Source organism: Parasteatoda tepidariorum, chromosome 10 (assembly GCF_043381705.1).
Source record: "Parasteatoda tepidariorum isolate YZ-2023 chromosome 10, CAS_Ptep_4.0, whole genome shotgun sequence".
In the NCBI taxonomy this organism is placed as follows: Eukaryota; Metazoa; Arthropoda; class Arachnida; order Araneae; family Theridiidae; genus Parasteatoda; species Parasteatoda tepidariorum.
Genome location: NC_092213.1, coordinates 46569222 through 46582212, shown reverse-complemented (window position 1 = coordinate 46582212; position 12991 = coordinate 46569222). Strand labels below are relative to the sequence as shown.

General features: G+C 33.0%; 2 protein-coding genes across 4 annotated transcripts in view; both read left to right on the top strand.

Moving 5' to 3' along the window:
• Positions 1–7999, top strand: part of LOC107443838 (EF-hand calcium-binding domain-containing protein 6) — a 43045-nt gene extending 35046 nt beyond the window's left edge. For all 3 annotated transcript variants that reach the window (XM_016057840.3, XM_016057841.3, XM_016057839.3), the window contains 4 exons: positions 53–241; positions 1432–1665; positions 2728–2937; positions 7649–7999. In XM_016057840.3, coding sequence (XP_015913326.2) covers positions 53–241; positions 1432–1665; positions 2728–2937; positions 7649–7927 — 912 coding nt within the window. In that variant the 3' untranslated portion in view covers positions 7928–7999. The remainder of the gene's footprint in view (positions 1–52; positions 242–1431; positions 1666–2727; positions 2938–7648) is intronic.
• A 1432-nt stretch (positions 8000–9431) lies between these two features.
• LOC139426851 (uncharacterized) lies at positions 9432–9752 on the top strand. Its single transcript, XM_071186953.1, has one exon. It carries the CDS (start codon positions 9432–9434, stop codon positions 9750–9752), a length of 321 nt encoding a protein of 106 aa, XP_071043054.1.
• Positions 9753–12991: the final 3239 nt, after the last annotated feature.

The window sequence follows — 12991 nt, the reverse complement described above, 5'->3', positions numbered from 1 at the left end:
TTACCTAATTTTAATGCCTTTTTTTTATTTGCTTTTATCTTTTTCACAACAGGCTATTTTTATTTGTGATCCTAACCAGAGCGGATTCATTACTACAGAGAAACTCAAGAACATCCTAAATGGATTATGTATTCCTCTGACCTATGAACAATATGAAGAAATTTTTTCTGGATTTAGAGTGTATGGAGACAGCTTAAATTACCGAGAGTTTCTAAATGTTTTCTACAAAAAACCTGGTGAGGTATGTTGAGTTTTATTTCTTAAATTAATAGGTTCTAACACCTCATAACCTTAAAAATAATCTGTCAGTTATAAAACAAATAATCTTTAATCACTATTCATCACACATTTAAATGTACTTACTTTAAAAAGTATTGATTAAATAAATGATGCATAGTAAAAGTATTGTACTTTATGGGTTAAAAAGAAAATGTTACATTTTAATTATATAATGTAAAATTTTCTTTCAATCTTGTTGCTTGAAATGGATAGGCCAAACAAATTAGATTTGTTTTAAAATTCTCAATGCAAAATTACAGGAATTGAACAGTCAGCTGGTAAATGATAAAATGTAATGATAACACAATGTAAATTATAACACAAACTTTGGTAATCCAAACTCATATTGCGAATTACTAATTCTTATTTTTAAGGTTCATGCCAGTGTGGGAACAATTATCGCCATATGTTCTGCAAATTTGTCGCCTTGAAATATGTTTGAAATTTACAAAATAGTATTATTTTGTAATTTTGGAGGTCGTGGGATCAAACCCACGACCTCTCTAGGACATGGCCTCAGTGCTCTAGTTCGTCTATCATTTGAAATTTTTCAACCACTAAATAAATACCTATTATCATCTCAATTTTCATTGTTGTCATGAACTCTACTTATTTTAAAGATTAGAGTTATTAAAGTTAATTGAGTTTATAAAATAATATATTTGGTGTTTTGGATAAGGTTTTGTAAAACAATTTCTAATGTATTTTTTCGATTTCAATAGAAGTGGTGTTTTTAAAAGGTGCTTATTTTGACTTGCCTTTTTTAAAAGCCTTTTTTATTTGGAAGATTTGTAAAAAGTGTTTAATTTTCTTTCTTTTAAATTAGATTTTTCTCTGACGTCATAAATTACGAAAAAAACATGACTTTTACAATTTTCTGTGCAATATAAATCAGATCCTGATTATTTTATCATGATTATGCAAAGTCATTAAAAATTGTTTTACATTTTGTTGATATTGTGTACGTAAATGACTAGCTTTAAACAATAGGAAAACTTTTTTAATTTAGGCGCAGACCCTCATTATGATTTTTTAAAAGGGATTAAAAATATTTTGCAAGGTTTAAAAGGTACTTATCTTAACATTTTAAAATAGCACGACACACTAAAAATACTATTTATATCCTTAAATAACTAGTTATTGAACTTGCAGGATGCTAAAAAATGGACAGCTAAAGTAAATAAATTGGCTACTTATAAATCAAGATGCCCACCCGAGTTGCCTCTGGATGAAGCAGAGGAAATGTTAAGGGAATGTGTGCAGTCTAGAAAAAGTGCTATGCTTAGAGATTTTAAAACTCTTGATGTATGCAATGTTGGTGTAATTTGCAAAGATGATGTTAGAAATGTGTTTAGCAAATTTTCATTCAGATTCAATGACAAACAAGTAAGTACTTTCATCTCCATGCTTGATAAATGTGACTCAATATTTTTATATAAACTTATAAAATGTTGCAATTTAAGATCAAATTTAGTGTAGTTTATGCCTGTTCTAGTATTGCCTTTAGATTATGGGTTATGGGTAATCACATTCTAATCCATTAGTTTGATAATACCAGATTTTTTGTTTATTTTTAAAATCATTGATTAAATAAAAACTGACTTTTTGTGAACTGTCTCCTATTGTTGTTGCTGTCCTCATAGGGCATTAAGGTAAGGGGTTTTCCAGTGGCGCCATCTATGGCCAAGAATTCGACTTCTGCCACAATTAAACATCACAACCATTTATAGGGCGGACCTATTCATTCATCCACAGATTGTAATTTTGCCCAAACCAGAGAGTGATCAATCTCCAATTCATTACCCCAAGAGGTATTGATTTGTTATGGGAACATAGAAGACTTTGTGACCAGGCAGATTAACTGTGCACCAGTCACCATTTACTACATGGGGAGTATTTGGCAGGCTGGATTTGAACTCAAGGACATGAGTCCAGCGCCTTATCAACCAGGCTATCTTGGCTCTTCCTATTATTAAATGATAGATACAATATTTCTTTTTATTCATTTCTGTGACTTAAAGACATAGAGCCACATTAGCCCATTGTGCAGCTCTAGAGCGATGTAAATTAACTACAACTGCAACAACTAAAGACATAGAAGGTACTAGTACAGTGTTCCAGCTGTATCTACTGTACATTTACTTTTGTTTATTTCAACTATAAGTTAAAAATTTTAATAACTTCCAATGTAATTTGTATTTTTATGGAAGTATGAAAGTTAATAAATGAAATGTAATAAAATTAGAAAAACGATTTTATAAACGTAAAATAAATTGTACAACACTGCCCATTTACAATGTGAATAAATACATCATTAGAAAATGTATTTTAAGGTAATAAAAAATGTCGATGTGTATTAAACGATATGATAAAAAAATCTGTCTCCCTTCTAGTTTATGTTAAAACTGTTGTATATTAGTTTATAATTGTAATTTTATTTATTTTCAGTTTTGTGAATTATGGAAAAAACTTCCTCGCAACAAGTTTGACCAATTGTTGTATGACAAATTTTTAGAGGAGTATTCAATATCTGAATTTCAACCAGATGCAGATGATAAATCAGTGGCTGGTGACTTTGGCAAATCTGGAGTTGTACATGTAACTTTCAATGAAAATATGATGAAGAAAAGAGAAACTGTTAATCGAAAGAGTGCAAAGGTACGCTATCTATTTGATTCAACATTATTTTAACCATGAAAATATATTTTATAACTGTTTTAAATAATAACTTTCAAATTAATAACTGTTAGAATCTTGTAAACTGGAGTATGGCTACTAGTAATCAGCAATAATCAGTTTGAAAAATTGTGTATGGTTTTATTAATTTGCACCCAAAAAAAAAAACTTCTACATACCTTTATTATGATTGTATTTGTTTCTTTTGAAGTCTACTTAATTCATTGGTGTAATGACGAGATTTTTAATAAACGGTTGTTGAGCATAAGTATAAGGAGGATCAGAAAGTAATGTCGTTTCATTTCATTTGATATTTGTTATCAAGATTTTATTTTTAATCAATGTATTCACCCTTGTTAGCAACAACCTTTCAATGCCTGATTGAAAATGAATTGGTTTTTAAGAGTAACGAATATTTAATGCGCCAAAACTACATTACTTTCTGGTTGCAATTTTTTTTATGTATTCCATGATGGAATATAAAAAAATGGGCTTATTTTATTATGCCCATGGAAGAAAGATTAAAAGGAAATTCGCTTAAGAAAACATTAAAATATTGCCATTCACAGATGACGCTTAACTCATATGTAACCCTGACGGTAATATGTACTACTGGTATTATACTAATTCTCGATTTGGTTTTGATAACAATTCTACAACGAGTTTTCTGTAGTTTCAGAAATTTTTTTTTCAGTGGTAGCTAAGATAGTGTATTAATATTTTAATGAATTAGAATTAAAATAACTTTTTTCCATCACTACTTTTAACAGTAAATTTAAGTTCAGATAGAGAAATGGTCATGTTCCAAAATCCTTAAAAGGTTCTCTTTTTTTAAAATTAATGCGGTTTTAGTTGGCGGCCACTGAGAAATACATTAAAACTCAAATGTTACCAAATATACTTATATAGGTATAAAATATATTGATATATTTGGTATTATTAAAACTACTAAATGTTGTCTACTAAATTTTATTGTAAAATTTTTTATATGTATTATGTAATATGCAATTTTTTATAATAAATTCCTACTGATCAGGCCAGCCCACTGGGTTGTGGCGAGCTGGACTGGTAGCCAGATGTGGACTATACGGGTAAGGGTTTTGCAAACCTAGGTACGTATCCACGTCTGGAGGAAAGGAAAAAGGTATTATTAAAACTGCACCAATACTAAGCAGTTTTAATAGCGATATTTTGGAATTAAGTGTTTTACGGCCCCTCTAAAGGGATATATACTTGAGAAAATCACTTAATAGTGGTAAATTTTAACTATCATGAATCGCAGCAAGCATCATGTTAAGAGATGCTAAATACATTTTATCTTTATTCCAATGATGGTATGAATTTTGCTTACTTCATTAACATTAAGCCACCGAAGATTACAACATATAACATTAAATAAAAAAATTAGAAATTATTTTAGCCATTAATTGAAAAGCTTAGTGGAAGAACCAGGTAAGGGAAATTTTCAGGACGAAAAAAGAACACATGTATCCGAATTATTTCATTACCAATTTACTAGAAGTTGGGACTAATAATTCTTTGCATTATTTTATTTACCACTGCCTTATCTATAAAAATGAATGTCCGTGTGTGGTTGTGTGCATCCGTTATAGGCTCCTAAACATCCGAAAGAAGCAATGAAACTTAGCATACAGATACGAGGGTTATGTTTTTTCAAGGTCTGATTGGTCGCAAAAGGAAGAAGAGAAAGGTCTGTGCGCAGACGTCTTTCTCTGGGTCTGTAGTTGGTCAGGGGAAAACGTGGATCAGCGGTTGTCAATTTTGAGTACGTATAGCGCACATAAACATGCTTTGAATAATAGTCTCCCGCCAAATGTGAATTGTGTTCAGTCATTCGATTTCTGCATGCTGAAGGAAGCAATGCAGCTGAAAGCCATGAACGAATGAGTAAAGTGTACGGAGAACCGTTCATGAGTAATAGCAAAGTGTGGAAATGGTGCAGGAACTTTGATGCTGGACGCACAGATGTTCATGATGCATGCGGCCAGGGAAGGAAGTCAGTGTCAACCTATAATCTTCTCCAGCGCGTGGATATCAAGCAATTCGCGGAAATTGTCGGTTCACAATTTCTGGGTTGAGTGAATGGCTTCCGGAAATGTCACGGACAGCTCTCTATACCTTTGTGAGTGAAACACTCGAGTATCGCAAACTCTGTTCGAGATGGTTTCCCAAGATGCTGTCTGACCATCACAAAACTCAACGAATGGGCGCCACATTAACCTTCCTCCAGCTCTACCATCACGACGGAGATGAGTTTTTGGACAAAGTTGTCATAGGAGATGAGACATGGGTCCATTACGAAACTGAAGAAATGAAAGAGCAATCCAAACAGTGGATGCATTCACACTCCCTCGAGTCGTAAGCCAGTGAAGGTCAAGCGCACGTTCTCCACTAAAAAGTGTATGGCTACAGTGCTCTGGGACCGTAAAGGTGTTCTCTTGGTGGAATTTATGCCACATGGTGCAACGATCACTGCAGCTTTGTACAACAAGACTCTTCAACGTCTTCGGAGGGCAATTCAGAACAAGATAAGAGGAATGTTGTCGTCAGGCATTGTCCTTCTTCATGACAATGCACAACCGCACACTGCAACAACGATCCTCCTGAAAAGTTTTGATCACCCACCATACATTCCTGACTTGGCTTCCTCAGATTTTCATCTCTTTGCTCACATGAAACGCTGGCTAGGAGGACAAACTTTTCCCACAGATCACGAGCTGAAAACCAGCGTACAGAATTGGCCGAAAATACAGACGGCTGCTATCTATAATGAAGGTATTGAAAAATTGATACCATGCTGAGAAATGTATGAATCGGAACGGCGATTGCATCAAACAGTAGCTCATTGTTGTATCACATTGTTCCATATAAAATTTTCTTGATTCTGTCTGGAATTTCCTTTAGCTACCAATGGGACCTTGAAAAAAAAATAACCCTCGTAGTTTAAAGTGCGGGGAAGGTCACTATCAACATTAGAACAATCTATGATAAACTGTTCAAGTGGGATGAGTGAAAAACGAAATGAAATTTTCTGATTGGTTAAGTGTTATTCATTGTTTTAAATTTCACTATAAGCAATTCAGTGTTCATATAGTTTAAAAATAAAATTAGTCATAATTTCTTGCTTATAGCTCTATTTGATTAGCAGTTTATTACACGAATTTAAATATTTAATTATTTTATATTCGTTGTATTAGATAAATTAAATAAACATTATTACGTAGTAGCACACATGGCCTATGTCACCAAATTTATACTTTTAAAGTTGTCTGATACCACACTCTATTTTTTATTTACATAAATTATTTTAAAACGTCTTTCTAAAAAATAATTATTTAGAAACAACAGTAATTGAATAAACATATATTTATGTATTAAAAGGCAAAATTAATGGAAAACTGGTACTTATTTGCTTCAAAGAAACGTAAAAGAAATCGCCATATCATTATTGACGACAACGCTGCTTAATTTATTTAGGTAATATATGCATATTGAAATGAAATAAACTATGTACTGGAATGCAAAAGTAATGGAGTAAAGATATTTAACTAGAAGAACTATGAAAAATCGTCATACTATCATTGACGACAATGATGCTGAATTAATGTTAGTAAGATGTTAATTGATATAAAAAATAAAAAAAAACAACTTTCGTACTTAAAAGCAAAAATAATGGAGAAAGTATACTTATTCATTTTGGGGAGCCGTATAAAATCACGATATTATTATTGACACTAATGCTTAATTAATATTGATAATATTAATTGAAATAAAATAAAACAAGCTATGTGTTAAAAAGTGAAGTAAAAAAGGTAACCGTATGTACCTTAAAAAATTACTTGATAGTGCAATAAGCATCATGCGAAGTGATACTAAATACATTTTATCTTTATTCTAATGGAATAAACTACAAAAAACGAGTTTTGTTTACTTCAATCATGCAAAGCCACCGAAAAGGGCATCAAATAATATTAAAAAAATTTTTTTAAAATAAATTGTTTTTACTACATTAATTGAGAAACTTAGTGGAAGAACCAGGTAAGTGACATTTTCAGAACTAAAATAAACTTGCATCAGAACTATTTTATTACCAATTTATTAGAAAGAGGGACAAATATTTCTTAGTTTTTATTTATTTACCACTGCCTAATTTGAAATAAAAATCATGCAAGCATACTGAAAACTGATGTAATTAGTTATGTTAAGATTTAAGTGAAAGCAAAAAGCAGTTCTGTTACATTAAACATACCCGTACCACTTTTTTTTTTTATTATCTCTAATTCAATAATTCCCCTAAAAATTTCACTTACCTGGTTCTTCCACCAAGTTCTTTAATTGTGTCGGTATATGATTTTCAGTTTTGTAGCTTTTCTCAATACTGATTTATTGATTTTTTAAATTTTATTTTTTAATATCCCCATGCGAAGAACGGGGGTACTCAGCTAGTAACATATAAAATATTAAGCAGTTACTAAAGACCAGCTTTTTTAAATAAAGCCAGTCTTTTAATGAAAACCGACTTGGCCTTTTTCAGAAAGGCTGGTTTGTTTGCAACCCTAGATCAAATATCAAATATCGGCTTTTCTGTAAAATATTTTGGTAAAAACTTTTCAAATAGAAACAATAAGATACGTTAGAATATTTTTTTAAACACAAAATTTTTCTTTGACAGGACATATTATTCTCCGAAGCACCTCATTTGAAGAAAATAATTGTAGCCATTGAACCAGTTATAATAAGAAACATCAGAACGATTCGTTACCATCTCAATCGAGCTGATCCCAAATTATCTGGAGTTGTAGATTTCAGTGTTTTAACTGGTATCTTAGACAAATCTGGTGTAAGATTTTCTCCTGAAGAGGAATTCTTCATTCTTGAATACTTTGACAAGAGTTTAGGTGGAAAAATTAACTATAGAGAGTTCTTGCAAATATTTGTATGGTATGCTTAACTACTTAGATAAAAGCTGTTGAATTCAATGTGAGGAAATTTTGAAGTACTGTTTTAAAATTTCAAGTTCTGATTTTGTTGTTGATACTTATTTAGCAAGTATTACATTGTGTCAGAAGGAAATATAAAGTAACATAAGCACAAGAAAAATATGCATACTAAGCCATTTATGTTTTCATAATGAAATGCCACAAACTATTGGGAGTATAAATAAGTCCAAATATTAGCAGCTTATTGTGAAAAAACGGTACATTATCTTTTATTCTAAGTTTTCTCCATTAAGAGACACTACTATTTCCCATCTTTCGAGGATATCCACGAATCGACCTACTGCTTGGTTTCTTCAAATTATTAAATTTCGGTTTTGACAGATCATGTGTCATGGATTGGAATAGGCGATAATCTGAAGGGGCAAGGTCTGGCAAATTCGGAGGGTGGGGTAGACCTACCCATCCATATAAGTGTTTCCAAATAGGTTTTGACCGGTTTCGTAACATGTGGACGAGCATAATTATGTCTGGAGTAGTACTGGGCACGATTTTCTTTGATGCTTGGCTTAATCTCATTAATTTTGTTAGGTAGAGAGTTTCAGTAATAGATATCGACAATTTGATTCCACCAAATAAGTTTTTTTCCATAGGTATTTGGCTTGGTATAGCCAGGTGCTCCCCACGATCTCTCTTTAGGTTATCGTAGTAAATCCATTTTTCATCACCAGTGTCTATACCAGTGGTTCCCAACCTGGGGGCGATAGAGCTCCTCAAGGGGGCGACGAGTACTCAAAAGATAAAAATTGCTAATAATATTAATAATAAAAGCTATTTGAGATTGAAAATATATATGAAACCTATGGTTCTGGTGTAGACAAAGAATTATGATAGTTAAAAATTAAAAAAAAAATTCAAGTGCAGGATCGTTTTCGTCATACGTTTTGGTATCGCAGGCGGAAATCTGATAAGTCACTCTGTTCCTCTGAGCAATAATACTGTTTCCAGGCGTATTGATGAGATGGCCGCCGACGTTGAATCGAAACTCATCAAATTTCTGAAAGAAGGTAAATTTGCGTTGCAGATTGATGAATCAACTGTGATAGATAACAAAGCTGTTTTAGCTTACGTGAGATTCAAAAATTAGAGTAAGGAGATTAACGAGGAAATGTTGTTTACAAGAACTTTGAACACAGATACAAAAGGATCGTCGATTTTTAAATTGGTCAAAGATTATTTTGAGGTGAAAGAAATTCCCCTCACAAATGTAAGTGCTTGTGCAACAGATGGTGCTCCAACCATGTCAGGTTGTCAGATTCTGGTCACCTTAAAAAAGAAGTACCGGCAGTTATCTCACCATTCATTATGTCATTCATCGTCAACTTTTGGCTGCGAAAAATTGGTTATTTCTGGCATCAATAAAATAAAAGCTAATTCTCCTAATAACCGTTTGTTCCGAGAACTTTGCCATGAAAATGATGAAGATTTCGAATTTCTGCTCCTACATACAGCTGTGAGATGGCTTTCAAAAGGAAACTGAGCCGTTTCTTCGAATTGCTGGATTCGGTTACTGAGTTTCTCGACACCACTGATCCTATTTTAAGTGAGAGTTTGACGCAACGCAAGTTGGAAACTGCGTACCTCACTCATAGTCTTGAAAGAATGAAGGAAATCAACGTAAAACTTCAAGGAAATAAAGTGAACATTATCAAGGCTAAGGGAATCATATCTTCAATCATCGCCAAGTTTGATATCTACAAGTCAAACATTGGTCGCAAAGAGCTAATGCAACTTCCAACTCTTAAAAAGTGTTCAATGGCAGATATCGAGATTCTCTAAAATAAAATCTTAATTTTTACTGATCACCTTGATCAGTTATGGAATCAAGATTTAATGAAATTAGAAATTCCGGATTGGATTTTCGATCCTTTCTCTTTTGAAGTTGTGGATAAGCTCACTTCCTCTTTGTAGACTGAGATTTTAGATTTGAAGTATGACTGTGAGGCTAAAGTCGTCTTTAAAAAATACGGTTACAAGTTAGCTTGGGTAAAGCTTATGGACACTTATCCACAATTGTGGAAACAAACTTGAGCCGCTTCTTATCTCGTTCCCGTCAACATATTTAGTAGAGACAGGATTTAGTTCTGTCTTCCAGCTACTCACAATGCAAAGAAATAGGTTGGACATTTGCTTCAAAGGAGACCCGCGTTTAAATCTGAGGAGCATAAAACCCGACATTCAAGCTTTAACTTGAAATACACCAAGCACAGGGCAGTCATTGAAGTGGTAAAAATGTACTTACACAATCGTAATTTTTTTTCTCAAATTTTAGTTGTTAACGTTTTCACTTTTTCTTGATTACATTAAAATATGAATTAAAAAAAAAGATGCAATTTTTTTTTTTAAATTAATAAAAATGACAGGATAAATGTGCCTCCTTATTTGCATTACAATTTCAATTAAAATCAAATAACATTGCATATATTCAGTGTTTGGTTGCTCACAAGCAACAATGAATGGTTTTTTGAGCAAAAAAAGAAAAGGGCGATATGTGTCAGCCAAAAGGTTGGGAACCACTGGTCTTTATGATGCAGAAACTGCTTTTTTTTTTTATGCCTGGCAAGTAGCATTTCACTCATGCAAAATCAACATTCAATGTCTCTTGGCTTCAGTTTATACGTAACCCAACTGCCTTGTTTTTGGATCATTCCCGACAATTATAAACGATGAGAAATTGCTTGCTGAGTCATTTATAGTGTAAGAACAAGTTCTTTATGCCTTTGGGATGACTCTTGTTCCAATTTCTTGTCTTCGTAGAATTTTGCTTTCCACTGCATTCTTTGTCTTCCACATCAAACTCACCATTTTAAAATTTCTGAAGCCACTCACAACTTCTAGCAGCCTCACCATATGCTTCTCCAAGCAATCGACATGCCTCAGCTGCAGGTTTTTTCAAATTAAAGTAATTCAAAAGCTCTCACAAATGACGCTTATTTGGCACAAAACTTGACATTTTTGCAAGCAAATAACACAGGCCTGCGATGAAAAAAATACAAGGGGTCTGATAGGTGAACTTAATGTATTTTTTGGTGCTGAAATGGAAAATAAAAATGTCCATCACGTCACGATTTTTAGAAAAATTCTATTTTACTGAAATTTTTATGAACATTCACCATAAAAAAATTTTCATTTTTGAATTTCTTCCCTTTTTGATGGACCAGCATTCTACTTTGGTCAAATCTATAAAAGTCCCTCTCTCTGTAGCAATCTTTCTCTACCAATAGCGTCACGAGAATCCTTATCTAGGTCCGCTGACCTCTCAGAAACACTAGCAAGCGTTATAGGGAGTCATTTTAAAGTTTGCTTTTTTTTCTGTGCGTTTCGTGAAACATGGCTTTGAGTTCAAGACATTGTGTAAATTTCCCAGATGACTTTTGTTATACATGCGGCGAATATAGTGCAGTTAAAAATCGCATGAGGAGCATTACAGACAACTTTATCTCGCATATTTTGACATGAAACTCGGAGATCAGGACAAATCTGGGTCACCTCATAAAGTTTGTGTGCAGTGTCTCAATGATCTACGCTTATGGCATCAAGGAAAGAAGACTGCTTTACGATTTGGAATTCCTATGACGTGGAGAGAGCCCCAAAACCACTTTGATGATTGTTATTTTTGTTCCTGCCATGTTCGTGGGTATAACCGAAAAAATCAAAGACTAATATCTAAACCTGGCTCGCGTCCTGAACAAAATAAAATATATCGACCACAGTTGGACCATTTGCGGTGAATTGAAAGTTATCTCCATGCTTCTTGGTTAACAAGGGGGATATATAAAGTACCCATGTTTCATTTGTAAGTGAGACAGCCGTGACAAGACTCAACATTGATGGGTCAAAAAAGAATGGCTAAAAGTATTGTTACGTCCGCTACACATAAAATTAGGTGTAATGAAGCAGTCTGTCAAGGCTGTTCCAAAAGATGGCAATTGTTTCAAATATCTGCGCAAAAAGTTTCCAGGTCAGTTAAAAAAAGGAATATTTGTTGGTTCTGATAACCGCAAACTCATGAAGGATAACATGACAGAAACAGAAGCTTGGGTTGCTTTCAAAGACGTCGTCAGTAAATTTCTGGGTAATTACAAGGATCCTGATTATAAGGAAATTGTAATGAAAATGCTCCACAAATTTAAAACGTTGGGTTGCTCCATGAGTGTAAAAATGCATTTCTTTCACTCACATGTGGACTTTTTCCCTGAAAATTCAGGAGCAGTTAGCGAAGAACAAGGGGAAAGGTTCCATCAAGATATCAGAGATATTTAGCGTAAATATCAAGGAAGGTGGGACAAGAACATGTTCACTGACTACTGTTGGATGATAGCTCGGGATAAACCTGAGATTAAGCATGAAAGAAGATCATCAAAAATAAGTTTCAGAGGAAAACGAGTATATACTTAAATAGAAACTTTTCTCTTTTGTTTTTTGTTTCAAACTTCCATATACACATACACAATATTTGTTATTCTTGGTTAATCGTCAATTTTACGTAAGTTATCTCAATAAAAACAAATTAAAATGGTATGTTGGTGATTTTCTTCTAGAAACTGGTGTAAAAAGTTTGAACACAAGGAACTTATTGTTTTTCTCTTGACCAGAGGTGACTTCTGCTGTCTGGCAACAGTATTTTTTATTCATTTTAACCTATAAAAAATCAGTTGATAGCTCAAAAATCAATTTTCTTTCACAAGATTAAATTTTTCATAGATCAGAATGAATGCAGAGAACAGTTACCGGATAGTACATGCAAAATTATTCGAGAGAATTCCTTTCCAAATAGGATTTTAGTAAAAACATTAATATCGATTTTATAAAAAATCCTGACGTGATTGGGGAAAATGAAGGTCATTTTCAAAATCAGCACATCAAATAACTTCTCTTGTATTTTTCAAAAAGTTCAATTTCGCAGGCTTGTGTAATTATGTAATGCTATACGAAATCACTAATACTTTAAGATGACTAAACTTACAATAAGACGTTTAACAGTCAAATTCTACATAACCTTATGGTAGTGCCATCTT

Coding starts and splice junctions, on each gene's coding strand:
- LOC139426851 (XM_071186953.1), top strand. CDS start 9,432: ATGGCTTTCAAAAGGAAACTGAGCCGTTTCTTCGAATTGCTGGATTCG.